General features: G+C 41.0%; 1 protein-coding gene across 2 annotated transcripts in view; it reads left to right on the top strand.

Moving 5' to 3' along the window:
- The first annotated feature begins 6,456 nt into the window (after nucleotides 1–6,456).
- Nucleotides 6,457–15,571, top strand: part of EPRS1 (glutamyl-prolyl-tRNA synthetase 1) — a 65,510-nt gene continuing 56,395 nt past the window's right edge. For both annotated transcript variants that reach the window (XM_059413359.1, XM_059413358.1), the window contains exons 1-4: nucleotides 6,457–6,652; nucleotides 10,749–10,833; nucleotides 13,249–13,348; nucleotides 14,253–14,409. In XM_059413359.1, the coding sequence (XP_059269342.1) occupies nucleotides 6,607–6,652; nucleotides 10,749–10,833; nucleotides 13,249–13,348; nucleotides 14,253–14,409 (388 nt within the window). In that variant the 5' untranslated portion in view covers nucleotides 6,457–6,606. The remainder of the gene's footprint in view (nucleotides 6,653–10,748; nucleotides 10,834–13,248; nucleotides 13,349–14,252; nucleotides 14,410–15,571) is intronic.

The raw sequence follows: 15,571 nt of genomic DNA, 5'->3' as shown, positions 1-15,571 counted from the left end.
GCAGAGGAAATCAATTAGGAAGATTAGCTAGAAACAGGGGCAGGATGGGGGGGGCTGGAGGAGGATCTCCTTTATTTTTAATTTATTTTTTAAAGATTTTATTTGAGAGAGAGAGGCAGAGAGGACTAGTGGGGGGGGGGGGGCTGTGAACATAGGGGGGGGGGGGGGGGCAGAGGAAGAGGGAGAAGCAGGCTCCCGGAGTCTGATCTGGGGGCTTGATCCCAAGATGGTGGGATCATGATCTGAGCTGAAGGCAGACACTTAAGGGGCTGAGGCACCCGGGTGCCCCGAGGATCTCCTTTGCATAAAGCGGCTATCCTTTCTGGGAAGGTGATGTCTGCACTGAAAACTGGATGAAAAGATGTCAGTCATATCTAAAGCAAAAGGTACAGGGTTTCTTTTTGGAGTGATGGTTTAAAACTATCTTAATGATCGGACAATTCTGAATATACTCAAAAATCATTGAATTGCGTACTTTAAATTGGTGAATTATATGGTATATGAACTATATGTTAACGAACCTGTTAGAAAAAAATTAAATAGCCCCATGTGGCTAGTTCTCGTCATATTACATAGCACAGCTCCATCCTCTTCCTGGTTTATTTCAACAATTTCAACAACCACTCAACTCCAGCAAGACGTTTCAACTAAGCCTCAGAGTTATAATATGCACACGTTATGGGATATTTTCATCTAGATATATTATAAGCATCTCAAAAAAACCAGTCTGGGGCCAAATACTTTGCCAGACCTGTTTTCCTTCCTGTCTTACCTTCTTAGATGATGACATCACTGTCCAGCCAGTTATACAACCTGAAGTCTGGTGATAAACGTAGACACACCTGCTTCCCTGCCACTAATCCCTCCCCAGGATCTCATCCAGTCACTATGTCTGGAACTTGCTCTCTGTTGTCAGTTCTTATTTTTACTGCCTTGGTTTAGGCCTTCATCTTTTATCTTCTCTCACATAGACTATTGTATTCACATCTTCACTGGTCTCTCTGCCACCATTTCTGCACACTCCAGTCCATCTGCCATATTGTCGCTGCAGTGGTCCTTGTAAAATGCAATCCTAATCATCTCTCTCGGTGTCACTTAAAACTCTTCACTGATTCCCTATCACGGGATAAAATCTGGCTCCTCAGAACTCTTTATAATTTAGTGTCTGCCTATCATTCTAGCCTTGTAATCTCTCATTGCAAAATAGTTTACATTCTGACAGTAACGAACTGGCCAGTTTTCTAAGTATGCACGGCTTCATGACTCCAGGCTCTAGCTCATGTTCTTCCTGTAAACTCCTTTTTCCATCCCCTAGATATGCCATCTCTTATTGGGAGCTTTCCATTGCTATTTTTTCCTCCCTCTCCAGCTCACCATGGATAATCAGTTTCTATCCTCTGAGCTACTTTTGTACTTTGTGCAAACTTTCATTTATTCACTTGCCTTTTGTTTCGTTGATTTTTTTTCTTTTGCTAAGCAGAAAAAGCTTTTATTTTGATGTAGTCCCAATAGTTTGTTTTTGCTTTTATTTCCCTTGCCTCAGGAGACGTATCTAGAAAAATGTTGCTATGGCTGATGTTAGAAAAATTATTGTCTATGTTCTCACTAGGATTTTTATGGTTTCAGGTCTTATATTTAGGTTTAATCCATTTTGAGTTTATTTTTGTATATGGTGTGAGAAAGGGATCCAATTTCATTCTTTTACATGCAGCTGTCCAGTTTTACCAACACCATTCATTAAAAAGGCTTGTATAGTCTTGTATATACAAGAATTTTATATTCTTGCCTTCTTTCTTGTAGATTAATTGACCTTATAAATATGGTTTTATTTCTGAGCTATCTTGGAATTGTTTACAATCTTAATAGGAGTCAACAGTTTAATGTGACTGTAAAGAGTTAGTGTGGTATCCATTAATAGCATTGTGATGGACAGGATAAAAGAGACAGTGCTTCTGCCTGCACTCTGCCCTGATCACACCACACCCAGAACATTTTGTTCCATTTTGATCACATTTTAAAAGGCACATTGAGTAACTGGAGCATGTTTGGAAGAGAGCAGCTGGGATCAATTAAAATATCATTTGAAGGATTACTGAAATGATTGGAGACGTCTGGCCTAGAGAACAAAGATGGGGAGATATCATGACAGCCTTCAGTGTATGAAAAGTTGTCATGTGGAGGACCCCAGAACTGGTCCGCAGACCCTCTGGGGATTCAGGTGTATCTAATAGTAATTAATAGGTGTTTAGAAACAGAGGGGGCTGTCTTGGGTGGTAGTAAGTTCCTCATCACTGAAGGTGTTGAAAAACAGTTTATTTGGTTATTCATTTTTTAAAAAGATTTATTTATTTTAGAGGTGGGGAAGAGAGAAGAGAGTAAGAAAATGCCAAGCAGACTCCCCATCGAGTGCAGAGCCTGACACAAGGCTCCATCCCATGACCCTGAGATCATGACCTGAGCCAAAATCAAGAGTCAGACGCTTAACTGACTGAGCCACCCAGGCACCACTTGTTTGTTGAATAAATGATTTCAGTATTCTTCGTGCATTCCCTGGTGTATCATATGGTAAAAGACACTCAATATGAAAAGAGTTTTGCAAAGAGACCCAAAGAGTTCTCAGCAAATAAACAGCTATATATCCCTATATATCATATATGATTCAGTCACTCCATAATATTTAGTGACTGTGCATCTTTGATGTTCTGGAAACTCTGTTGGACCCTTGTGAAAATAACATCAAAGAAATCTTAAAAGTCATATTGACCAAGAGGAGTATGTTTGGGAGAGGGCAGCTATCCGTATAATCTATCTTAGTATTAGCATTGCATAAACACATTGCTTAGTACCTACATGGAATCTGTGACCAAATCTGATTTACATGAGGTATATAAGTTGATGAGTGGAAGGTCCCACAACCAGGGAGGAATGTGACTTTCACCTTAGAGTTCCCAGTAGTCATAAAATAATGCTGGGCATGATAATACAAGTTTTCTCGTCTTAATGGGATGATAAAGCACTTTATAAATCTCTTTCCCCACCCCCTCTAACCATTGCCTCATGTAACTTTATTGAAGTGTTTCCATACAATTAGAAAAAAGTATCTCGTGGCCATTTATGATCCTATGACCAGGAAAAATAAAAGGCTCTTTCATTGTTGTATGTTTAAATGAAATTATGAGTCTCTAATTATAAATAAAACTGATACGTAATAAAATGGCCAGAACATAGGAACTGAAGGGGCAGCAGCATAAGGAGGTTTCTGCCAAGTGATTTTAGAAGGAGAAATTTAAAACAGGAAAAGTAACAAAAGATCCAAAACTACTCTGTTTTCAAGTAGAGCATTTTATCTAATTTACTAGTAGAGATAGACCATCAATGGAGAATATGAGGTTAAACAGGTTATGGGACCATCTTAACAAGGCCAAACAGGTAACAGGTCCATTTCTCACTATTGTGTTTATATGTTTAAAAGACATGAATCTGTAAGTATTATGTCTGAAAGGCTATAGATAAGAAATGCGAGATTAGCAATAATTAAAAGCTTAAAGCAAAAGGGATATATGCAGGTATATTCAGGTCTGAGATTTGAGTAAGAAGTCTGTCATATAAAAATCCGGGGGGGGGTTGGGCACCTGGGTGGCTCAGTGGGTTAAGCCGCTGCCTTCGGCTCAGGTCATGATCTCAGGGTCCTGGGATCGAGTCCCGCATCAGGCTCTCTGCTCAGCGGGGAGTCTGCTTCCTCCTCTCTCTCTCTCTCTGCCTGCCTCTCTGCCTACTTGTGATCTCTGTCAAATAAATAAATAAAATCTTAAAAAAAAATCTGGGGGGTTAATAATTTCAGGCAAAAGGAAAGTGGCGCAAACAGATAAAAGATATGCTAATATTCTTTTTTGAATTGGTTTACTGATGTTTTATAAAATAAAGGAAAAGAGTTACATAAAGGTCCCAGATATCACTTGAATTCAAAGAAATGGAAGAGTTTGGATTAGTAAGTTTGAAGAGCAGTTGTAATTTAGTTAAATATAAAACAGTTCACAAACAATATTTCGACTTCAGAAGATGCAGTATTGAAATATCCTTTTGTCCAATCTTGAAGCTGCATGTTTTGTCCAAGGGTTTTATTATTTTTTTTAGAGACAGTGCAGGTTTACATGTATGTGGAGAAATAGGTGGACATGCTATTTCGACTATTAAATTCTTGGTTATATGTGGTATTAGAAAGGAAAAACAAAATTATTTCTAGCAGTCAATTTACTGGAACAAATCTGTGAGCTTTCACCAAAAGTAGTGACTGGCTGATAGCATCTAGGGAGAAGAGGCTTTGCCAAAGAAAAAAGTACCGTTGGTTTGAATGTGACTGAAGAACAGAAGGGTGATCACAATGGAAATTTTCATGAATTGGCAATGATGTTGTAAGTTTCCATGCCAGTGTCAGCTGCAGACTCTGTGCCCTGCTATCACCTCCACAAGGGACTTGTTTTAGGATTTTAGATGCTTCAGACCCCTGGCTCCTGGTCATGCCCTATTGACTGAAGGCAGCCACTAGGCCCGTGGCTCCCAGCATGGCCTTGACATCAGAGCTCTCTTCCATTTTGAACAGAGGGAAGTACAAATCGACACCTCTCTTGCTCGTATTCTACGAGTTGCCCAGGTTATCAAGGTTTTAGCGGTGAGTTTATCTTTAAGCTTCTGCAGATCACGTACTTCACTTGGCAGCAGCAAAATCCTGCGTAGATCTGCATGATCAGTCCTGCTTAGATCAGCGCAGTCATGCTTGCCTTTTTACAGTATTCCAGGATCTTGGCTTGTACATCCTTCAGGAAGGCAAAACTAAAGACCTTGCTTTGTTTCATCATCTGCTTAGATTTGCTCATATTTTTGTTCAGCCCAAATTCTCCTTCTTCAGTATGTTCTTTATCAAATTCCTGGTCCCACTGCCCTTTGAAATAGACTGTGTTCATTGGAACCAGTACAACAGAGCTGCTAGGAGCGCGACTGGGAAGTAATCCTTACTGTTCCTCCTGCTTGGCTTTCCACCTAGGAATTAACCCTCGTTACTTTCTTCAGTGTTTACTGAATTATTGGCTAGGTTAAGTTTGTTAACATTACCCAAGTCCTGAAGAAACGGATGCATCATTTTTCCCTAGAGCCTGTTGGCCGTGATGTTCAGTTCACGTGTATCAGTGGGTTTAATTCAGTAAAAAACTTTTGAAATGGATGATGCAGACATCCTGACTTTCAACCTGACCTGTTGTTAAGTACTTCCTTTTGTGTCTCTATGACTTCATTATTGTGTGTCAAATTCCCCTCTCCTTCTAGGATGATTTAATCTCTAGATCCTTAACTTCACTACATATGCAAAAACTCTATTTCCCAATAGTCACATTACAGGGACTGAGGGATCGGACTTGGACGTATCTTTTCTCGGGAGACACAATTTAATCTACTATTTACCCCAGTGAACCAAACTGCCTGGTATTCAAGCCTTTGTGCAGTCCCCTCTTCTGTATCTGGGTGGGCCCTGTGGGACTCACTGGTCACCAGTCAAGTGTCGAAAAAGTGATGCTGTGTTATTTCCAAAGCTAGATCGGCAGGAACGTGGAAGCTTTCCAACTTGGTCTTTTGGAACCTTCACTCTCACGGTACCCAGACACCCTGTAAGAAGTCTTACTACCCTGTTGGGAGGTTCGCACGGAGCAGATCTAAGAAACTATGGACAGGGAGTGGGGTCCAGCTGAGTCTAGGTTTCCAGACTTCCCACCGCAGGCATCAGGTGAGTGAAGCCTTCTACATCTTCCTCCACCCTAGCTTCCAGTTAAGCAACACCAAGCGACCCCACCTAATGCCGTGGGGCATCTGATGGTGGTAGTGGAGTGATGAGGTTGAGCTGTTCTGCAATTAATGCTTTGCCCCTCGATTCGACTACCAGCCTTTGGAGAGAACACACATGCACACACACACGGAAAAAGAAATCCGATGACCCTGTGAAAGGCACACTTGCAGAGTCCAGGCAAAGCTAACACCAATTCGGGCACCGGCTTTTAGTAATGTCTTTCATAAATAAACACTATTTTCACGTACGAAAATAACTCTTGGAATTACATTCTTCTTTTGAAAAATACGAAACATTAGAAAAGCTCCCCGATCCCCAGCGGAACCGGGGCTGTCGGCGTGCTCTGCACGCTTCCACGATTCTTCCGTACGACACTCTGCTCCACTGCCGTGTTCTGTTCCGGGACTCACGTGCACGGCTCGCACACCGTAGGAGCGGTCTCGAAACTTGTTCTCGCTTTACGAAGTGTCGTAAAGTCTCGTTCGCTGCAGCGTCTCCCCCCTCCGCGCGAGTCGCCACGCAGGCCCTCCCGTTCCCTGATGCAGAGGGGCGGGGTCGGAAGCCGCGGACTCCCGTGACCGCGCCGAGACGGCGCACGGCGATGACGCACCGCGGTGTGCGCGAAGACGGCGGCGGCCACGACGCAGGGGAGGGGCGAAGGCTGCGGCAGCGTCCGGCGCGCGCACACGTTGCAGCTTCTTGCTTTCGGCGGGGTTCGGCGAGGTTCTGACGGCCAGGCAGGCGCGCTGAGAGGTAGCCGCAGGCCGGCGGAGATGGCGACGCTCTGTCTGACCGTGAATGCAGGAGACCCTCCGCTGGGTAAGGGGCCGAGGCCGCCGACCTGCGGGGGTTGCATCAGCCGGGGAGGGTGCGGGGCAGGGAAGGTCGCCGCGCCCGGCGTTGCGCAGCGGCGGTCACGGTCTGGGAGATGAGGCCTGCCGGCTCCTCGAAACTGTGCGCGGAGTAAGCTCTGCGCCCTCCTGGCATGCGGATCTGCTCCCGAAGACAGTTTTCTCGGGCGTGGAGGGAGGCGTGGTGTGAGCCCAGGCAGGGCGACACGTCGCTCAGCTTCGGACCTTTTCTCTAAGAGGGATGACTCTCCGCCAGCTCCCCTCTCCCTTTTTTGGGAATGGCTTTCCCTGGAGACCTCGAGCTGCCGGTAGAAATGCCGTTTGGAAAGTTACGATCCCATCGTCTCCGCGTCCCCCTCTGTCAGCACACCCCCCTTCACTGACCTCTCCCTTCCTCCCTCTTCTCCGAAAAGATCTCTAATCCCCTTGACTACCTTATGCTTCGTCGGGTTCAGAGGGAACAAGGCAGTGTAGTAGCTGAGGCTGCATTACCACCGAGGTTGCATTTATTTTTAATTAATGGTGGCAGGGTAATTGCTAGAACGCTCGAGTACACTGCGGACTGATCGGGTTCCTTTCCTGCACACCCTTGTGGATGTGGTCAGCGCCAGAGTAAACGTCGGACCTGTTCCCTTGCGAGTACGTGTTAAGTTCTATTTAGATTTGCCTTTTCTGTGGGGCCGACGTTGTTGTCGATAGATCGCTTAGAATTTCTCCTTTTTTATTACTTTGGGAAATTGCACAAAAGAATTTGAGTAGTTTATTAATCTCCTATTAATGTGTATGCGTAGTATAGACTCATAAGTCCTTTTTTTTTTTTTTTAAAGGTTTTATTTTTAGGTAATTTCTACACCAAACATGGGGCTGGAACTCAACAGCGAGGTCACCCGCTCTACAGTCCAAGCCAGCCAGTCTTTTGGCATACAACCCACAACTTAATAGCCATTTTATGTATTTTTAAAATGCTGATGATTTAGCATATTGGTTCCAGTAATTATGGGCTAACCTCACACAAATCAATAAACTTTAAAAAAAAAAAATGGGTTTCCTCTTGGGGCTGGAAAGTACTAGACAGTGTGGTCTCATGGTTAAGAGCAGAAACATTTGGTTCCTGGAGACTTGGGTCCAATCCTGGCTGCCATTTACCAGTTGTGGAACCTTGGCAGGTTGCATGTTTGGCTTCTCCCACAGTTCCTTTGGTTAAGAAAGGAGGAAACGTATTTTCTACATAGGGTTGGTTGCCAGAATTAAATGAGATGTAGGTAAAATTCCTGTCGTATTTGAGATACTCCATAGCTATAGTGTTTACTAATGTTACTTAGCGAGTCACCCTGTTTCCTTGGTTACCACATTCTGACTGTTCTGGAAGAACAGAGGATCTTCAAGAAATTTATTGTCATTTTGAAGTGTAGACCAGTGATAGAGTGTATGTATGTTTGCTTTTCCCCTCTTTTTTTGTTTTTTAATTCTTTCCACTGTTTGATTAAAGCACATCTCTAAAGATTGAACGAAACATTTAGAAAAACAGATTGCATTGCTGGAATTTCCCTGTTTGACATGCATTCAGCACGTGAAGCTTTTTTTTTTTTTTTTTAAATGTTAAAATAATTTCAAACTTAAAAAGGTACAAGAATAGAATTGAGTACTTTTTTCCCCCTGAACCACTGGACAGCTTCAGCATCAGGAATACACCAACCTACAGCTCTCAAGCAAGGAAGCTCTTCACATGACCTGACAGGACCATCAAAATCAGCAAGTACACATTCATACCATTCTTCCATTTAACGCATAGCCCCTGTTCATATTCCAACACTAATTGTTTCAGCAACACTCTTAACAGTACAGGGATCAAAATCCAGAATCAAGCGCTGCACCTCCTTGTCATGTCTCTCCAGTTTCTTTCAGTCTGGAATGTTTTTTCAGTCTTCTCTTGGCTCTCTTAGCTTTGACCTCTCTGAAGACTAAAGAGCAGTTACTTGAAGAATGTCCCCATCAGATTGTTTGAGGTTTCCTTGTGGCTGTATTCAGACACATCTTTGGCAAGAGTAGCACACAAGTGATTTGTTTTTCTTCACTACAGCCCATTAATTGGTGCATGAATTTGATTTTTCCATTACTGATGGTCTAACCTTGATTATTTAAGATGGTGCCAGCCAGCTTTATGGACTGCAAAATTTTCTCTTTGCATTAAAAAAAAAATTTATTTATTTGACAGAGAGAGATTACAAGTAGGCAGAGAGGGAGGCAGAGAGAGAGGGGGAAGCAGGCTCCCTGCTGAACAGAAAGCCCGACATTGGACTCTATCCCAGGACCCTCGGATCATGACCTGAGGTGAAGGCAGAGGCTTAAGCCACTGAGCCAGCCAGGCACCCCTTCTCTTTGCATTTGACAGGCATTTTGTGGGGAGATGCTTTAGGACCATGTAAACATGCCACTCAAACCTTCGTTTACTGGTTTCAGCATCCACTGATGCTTCCTGACCAACTTGATGATCATTAACATGCCAAAAGGTCACCTTCCAGTTCCGTTCCTTCTACATGTATTAGTTGGCATTTTTCTGTCAGAGGATCTTTTTTCTTTTCCTTTAAAAAATTTTCATAACAAAATCTACTCAGGTTATAATGTGTATTATTTACTTTTATTCTTTTAATTTAAAACTTTTATTTTTTAAAATTAGTTTTATTAAGCTATAATGTGCATTTACTAAACTTCACCAATTTAAGATTGACAAATATGTACAGTAACCACCGCAGTAATGATAGAGAATATTTCTCTCATTTCAGAAAGTTTCCTTATGTTCCTTTGCAGTCAATTCCCTTTCCCCATCTCTGGTCCCTGATAGCCACTGATCTGCTTTCTGTCATTATTGTTCTTTTTTTTTTCTAGAATTTCATGTACACTGAATCATATCGTATATATTCTTTTTGTACCTAGGATAATGCTTTGGGATTCATCTGTCTTACTGCCTGTGACAACACTTCATGGTTTTTATTTGCCCTGTAGGATTTTGTTGTACGGATACACTAAAACTTGTATCATTTATATTAGTGGTTAAATTGCTACTGTTAGCCAGTGGGAGCCCCTCTAAGCTGGCCTCTGTGTCCTTTTGGTTTATCTGTTTGATTACCTCTTGCTTTCTAGTGCAAGGTTTTCCAGATCTGTCTTGTACCTTCCCTGCCACAGCCCTGTTTCTGGTGGAGCTTCATTTTAGAAATCAATATCTGGGGGCGCCTGGGTGGCTCAGTGGGTTAAAGCCTCTGCTTTTAGCTCAGGTCATGATCTCAGGGTCCTGGGATCGAGCCCCGCATCGGGCTCTCTGCTCAGCAGGGAGCCTGCTTCCTCCTCTCTCTCTGCCTGCCTCCCTGCCTACTTGTGATCTCTGTCTGTCAAATAAATTAAAAAAAAAAAAAAAAAGAAATCAATATCTGGGTGCTGGTGGTTCATGTCCTTTTCCAGGACAAAAGATTAATGAATCAATTTAGGATATTTAATAGGTGTTGCGAGGCAGATTATACTGTGTTTTAGAGTTTAACTTCTGGATCGTCTTAGGCTTGCATTCAGTTCCTGAGTGCCACATATTTAGTTAAGGACTTGGGGTTCAGTATTTAATCTTTTCAAGCTTCAGTTTCCTCTTCTGTAAAAGGAAGATAAAGATGACTCCCTCTATAAGATCACTACAAAGATTAAAAATTTTAATGACTGTAAAGCATTTTAGCACAGTGCCTACCACATAGTAATTACTCAGATGCTATTAACAGTAGTTTTTATACAAGGCACTGTTCTCATTTCTTGTCTCCTGAGGGAGGAATAGGATGTATTTCGCTGCCCTTAACTGGAAGCTGAACATATGCAAAAGCAGTTGGACTATGCCAGTGAATAGTTTCTGATATGTTATTTTCCCAAGACTGGAAGAGGATCCTTTCTTTTTATAGACTTCTGGGAAAGAAGTTTACTCCTCGTAGGACTCAGTATTGGTTTGTTGAGTCATTCTTACTGCTTTATGATTCAGGTTTTAAATACTACATTGTTAATAAAGAAACATCTTTTCATCTCATTTCACTTAGGAGCTTTGCTGGCCGTAGAACATGTGAAAGACAATGTCAGCATTTCTGTTGAAGAAGGGAAAGAGAATATTCTTCATGTGTCTGAGTAAGTACTTTTGTATCTGTTTTCAGTACTGAACGGGATTTTTTAAATATTCAGAATTCAGTGTTCTGTGCTTGTTTTATTTGCTTGTTGGTAGATTAGAAAGAATTGTGCTTTTCTTCCTCATTCTTAAAAAAAGTATATTCAGAGACTTAGATTTGTCAGCAAGCTATCTGATCCCACTTATAATCTAAAAGAAACATATAGAAAGTTTTTTTTCCTTTTTACTTCTCGGTTTTCACAGCTTTCTAGAATGAGCATATAGTGTATGTTCCTGATTAAAGTGAATCATTCGCATCTCAGGATTTATGGAAGATTGAACTTGTTTTTCACGAACCCACTGAGAAGAATAAAAAGAACTGGAAAGGAAGATATTATTATCCTTAATTTTAGTTTAATGAAACTGAGGAATAGATATAATCTGGTTTCAGAGTTTTTAAAAAATACTTCACCACATAATAAAATATGGACTAAACTGAAAGAAATTTTCCAGGGTATTCTCAAGCAGGATACAGATTTGAAATGTGTTTAAAAGGTCCATAATAAACTGACAGAGAGACTTGTATGGGAAAAGAGCAAGATACATAAAAACAGATACTCGCACACACCCTCCTATTCCCATCTCCTCCTTCCTCCCAGTATCATCATGTTGGTTAGGTTTCCATTCTGTGTTTACACTGTAATGGCCTAGCACGTTTTATTTACTGCTAAGCCACATATTATGATTATTTTTTTGTGTAAAACTCTTACTTTTCCATGGAATAATTGTTTGTTTTGTTCTCTTTCTTTGGAAGCCTCTCTGATTCCTGATCTTTTCTGTGTGGCTTCAGGGGTTTGTAGGAATATTTTCTTTTGATTCAGTATTCTGAAATTTCACAGTAATATGCTCTGATGTGGGTCATTTTTTAAAACTTATTTATTTTAAAAATTTTTTATAAACATATAATAAGTTTTTATCCCCAGGGGTACTGGTCTGTGAATCGCCAGGTTTACACACTTCACAGCACTCACCATAGCACATACCCTCCCCAATGTCCATAACCCCACCCCCCTTCTTTTTTTAAGATTTTATTTTATTTTATTTTTTAAGATTTTATTTATTCATTTGACAGACAGAGATCACAAGTAGGCAGAGAGGCAGGCAGAGAGAGAGGTAGAAGCAGGCTTCCCGCTGAGCAGAGAGCCCGATGCGGGGCTCGATCCCAGGACCCCGGGATCATAACCCGAGCCGAAGGCAGAGGCTTTAACCCACTGAGCCACCCAGGCGCCCTAAGATTTTATTTTTAAGTGATCTATACACCCAATGTGGGGCTTGAACTCTGAACCACAAGATCAAGAGTCACATGTTATATTGACTGAGCCGAGCTGGTGCCCTCTGTGGGTCTCTTTTTTAATGTCTTCCACTAGGTGCTTGGTCTCCTTTCAATGTGAAAACTTGAAATCCTTCTTGAAAAAACCCTTAGAGAATAAGGCTTCAGTTTTGGCCACGATTGAGTAAAAGCAGTGGTTCAGCTGAGCAGAACAGGGCTTGATGGTGTCTGTTTCCCACCACTTAGTAAATAAACTTTCTATCCCTTCTTATTTTAGCCCCATTTCACTTTTGCTTCCATTGATTCATGACTCTTTTGTGGATTCTAAAATTTAGGTTGGGTTGGTTTTCAGCTTTATCCACTACCCACTTAAAATTCAGTTTCTTCAGACCTGTTGAATCCATCTGCTGTCTAGCTTCGTAAACTTTATTGTGACTATTTCTTCTCCTTAGTTTCTTTTTCCTTATGGTTGTGTGTCTCTTTTCTTTTTTTTTTTTTTTAAGATTTTATTTATTTATTTGACAGACAGAGATCACAAGTAGGCAGAGAGGCAGGCAGAAAGAGAGAGAGGGAAGCAGGCTTCCTGCGGAGCAGGGAGCCCGATGCGGGGCTCGATCCCAGGACCCTGAGATCATGACCCGAGCCAAAGGCAGCAGCCCAAACCACTGAGCCACCCAGGCGCCCCTGGTTGTGTGTCTCTTAAAAAAATAATTTCTACAGAACAATTTTGGTGGGGTTTGAGCTGTCCTCTTACTTGGAAGTATATAAAACTAGCCTCTTCATGACTGAGGATCCTTGACTTCTCTGCCTTGATTTATTTAAATCACTGTTTTCTTGCCATCCCAGTTATATTTTCGTAGTTACACCACAGATAGACAATAGTTAGAAGGACAAAGCATTATAGATAGTTTACTCTGACCTGAATTGTTTGGTTTAGCCGAACATTCAGAACAAATTGGAGTTTGATAGAAACAGTAGGGAATAAATTAGGCAGATTTTTTTAAACTGTAGTTAAAAATACATGGTAAATAAAAGCCTTTGTAAGGCTCATGACTCCTCCTGATTTGCTAGAGCTGTGGTAATATTTTATCGCATGCTTATGTTCTAGAAATGTGGTATTCACGGATGTAAATTCCATACTTCGCTACTTGGCTCGAGTTGCAACTACAGCTGGGCTGTATGGCTCGAACTTGCTGGAACATACTGAGGTAAGGGATGAACATTTCTTTGGGTTTATTTTGATTTATGCTCTGTTCTTTCGAGCACTTCATTTTATTGTTGGCTTATATACTATTACTCTATGTAAGGGTAGTAATGGAGTTTAGTGATGGACCTAGTTAAGGAATTCTCCTCCTGTTTTTATTTTTAGGAAACCAAAAAAAAAACCTTATATTTCCCAAGTTTGAACTTTTAATCCCATACCAGCTGTCCTGTTGGGTCCATGAGTGCTGTCGTCTTCCTAGATTCCTAGAATTTCAGGCTGGATGTGACTGTATAGATCATAGCATACAAATCCCTTAACTTTACAGATGAGGCAGCAGGCCTAGAAAAGTTAAGAGGTTTTCCCAGGGTCACACACACAGTTTGGACCCCCTTCTCCTTTCTCGGTATATACTTTAATTATCATAGGTGCTGCCGAAGCAAGCATGGTGATACTTTAATTAATCACAGCAATTGTAGATTAACTTCCAGTACTGCTATTTAGATGCTTTTTGTTTGTATTCAGCTTCAGTTCTCCTCAGTTTTATAAAAGTCAGTATACAAAGGATAGTTTCCTCGGTATTTACTTTTAAATTTTGCAGGTGGTTGAATCTGTTTGGCTAGGTATCACCTACTGGTTTTGATCAAGTGGGTTATTCCTGCTGCTAGTTCTCCAATCTTTTTCTTCTCCGAAGTGCTCCTCTGCACTTCTGCAGGAGTGAGGGAAGCACAGAAATATAACAATGAAGTTTGTTTATGTAGATGCCACTTTAGATCTCAGGCAACCAGAATTAAATCCACACAGTGGCAAATCCCAGTAATTTGAGATAAGATAGGCATGGTTCTGAGTTCATTTGTTTGTTTAAGTCTAAACGGCAAGGTACATTTCTTTTCGATCTTTTATGTCCACAGATTGATCACTGGTTGGAGTTCAGTGCTACAAAATTGTCTTCATGTAGTTTGTTTACTTCTGCAATCAACGAGCTCAATCATTGCCTGTCTCTGAGAACATATTTAGTTGGAAATTCCTTGAGCTTAGCAGATTTATGTGTTTGGGCCACCCTAAAAGGTACAATTTATTCTTCCTGAAGAGTGCTGTATTTTTATTGCTTGATATTTTGCTGGGTAAGAAGTGTCCATGTCTCTCTCTACATATAGTTTTCTAAATACACACACACAGACACACACACACACACACATTTATTTATTTATATACGAATAAACTCAGACATGTGAGTGTGTGTTTGTGTAGAACGAGAGTCACTTAGGACTTCCTTGCAAAGGAATGACTGTCTTGGCTGTTTCATTCCTATCCACACGTAGGAATTCCTAATACTTTGCTGTCCCGAGACGTCTTCTGTCTCTCACTAACCCAGCTCCCTTCTGCTTGGAAGGCTGACCTTGGTCCTGCTGAAGAAGCCCTCATCCCATTTATGTCAGCACCTCTCCTGTCTCAGCCATTCCTTTACTCCAGGCATTATTGTCTCTCATTACTTAGTAGGAGGGTGTTTGTGTGTTGGAGGGGGTGAGCTGGAGTTGTTCCTTTTGGAGGTCATGGATTCTCTGACTAGTTGGCAATAGGGTAAGATTATGGGATTGATGAGAGGTATAAAGAGGACTTGAATTTTCTTGGAGAGAAGAAATTCTCTCTCCATTTTCTTGGAGAGAGAAAAAAAAAGCAAATATGCCAGAAAGTTTTATCATTCTTTAAAGTTGTATCATGTGGGGTTTTTAAAATTGTGTTTACTATTTTTGTGGCTAAAACTTTTCTCCAAATTGTCATAATAACCAACATAAAATGAAGGCCTTTTCTAATTAGATGTTTTCATGTATAGTTTTGACATTTTCATCTTTTTCGATTTTTGACTTAATACTCATGGAAGGAAGATACTATCTTGAGGATGTAGCTTTGTGATATTACAGAATTAAATTTTCCTTCACTGCCTACGTTTGATACTACATTGAAGAAATGAGCTACTTCTTGATCTTAGTTTCCTATTTTGTTTTCTAGTTGATCTACTTAAAGCATTTCCTTAATTATGAAATAAGACATTGGCCTTATAATGGGGGTGTGGTGGTGTCAAGGGCAGGATTTAGTGATTAGGATTTGCACTTCAGTGAGTTGAACTGCAAAAATATTTTTAACTTCGTGAATTCTGTAAAGTGTATTAAAACATTAGAAAACGTTACAATGCATACCTAGATGTAAATTTTTCATTATAGAAGCACAT

The sequence above is a fragment of the Mustela nigripes genome, chromosome 10 (genome assembly GCF_022355385.1).
Source record: "Mustela nigripes isolate SB6536 chromosome 10, MUSNIG.SB6536, whole genome shotgun sequence".
In the NCBI taxonomy this organism is placed as follows: Eukaryota; Metazoa; Chordata; class Mammalia; order Carnivora; family Mustelidae; genus Mustela; species Mustela nigripes.
This window is presented reverse-complemented; position numbering and strand designations above follow the sequence as displayed.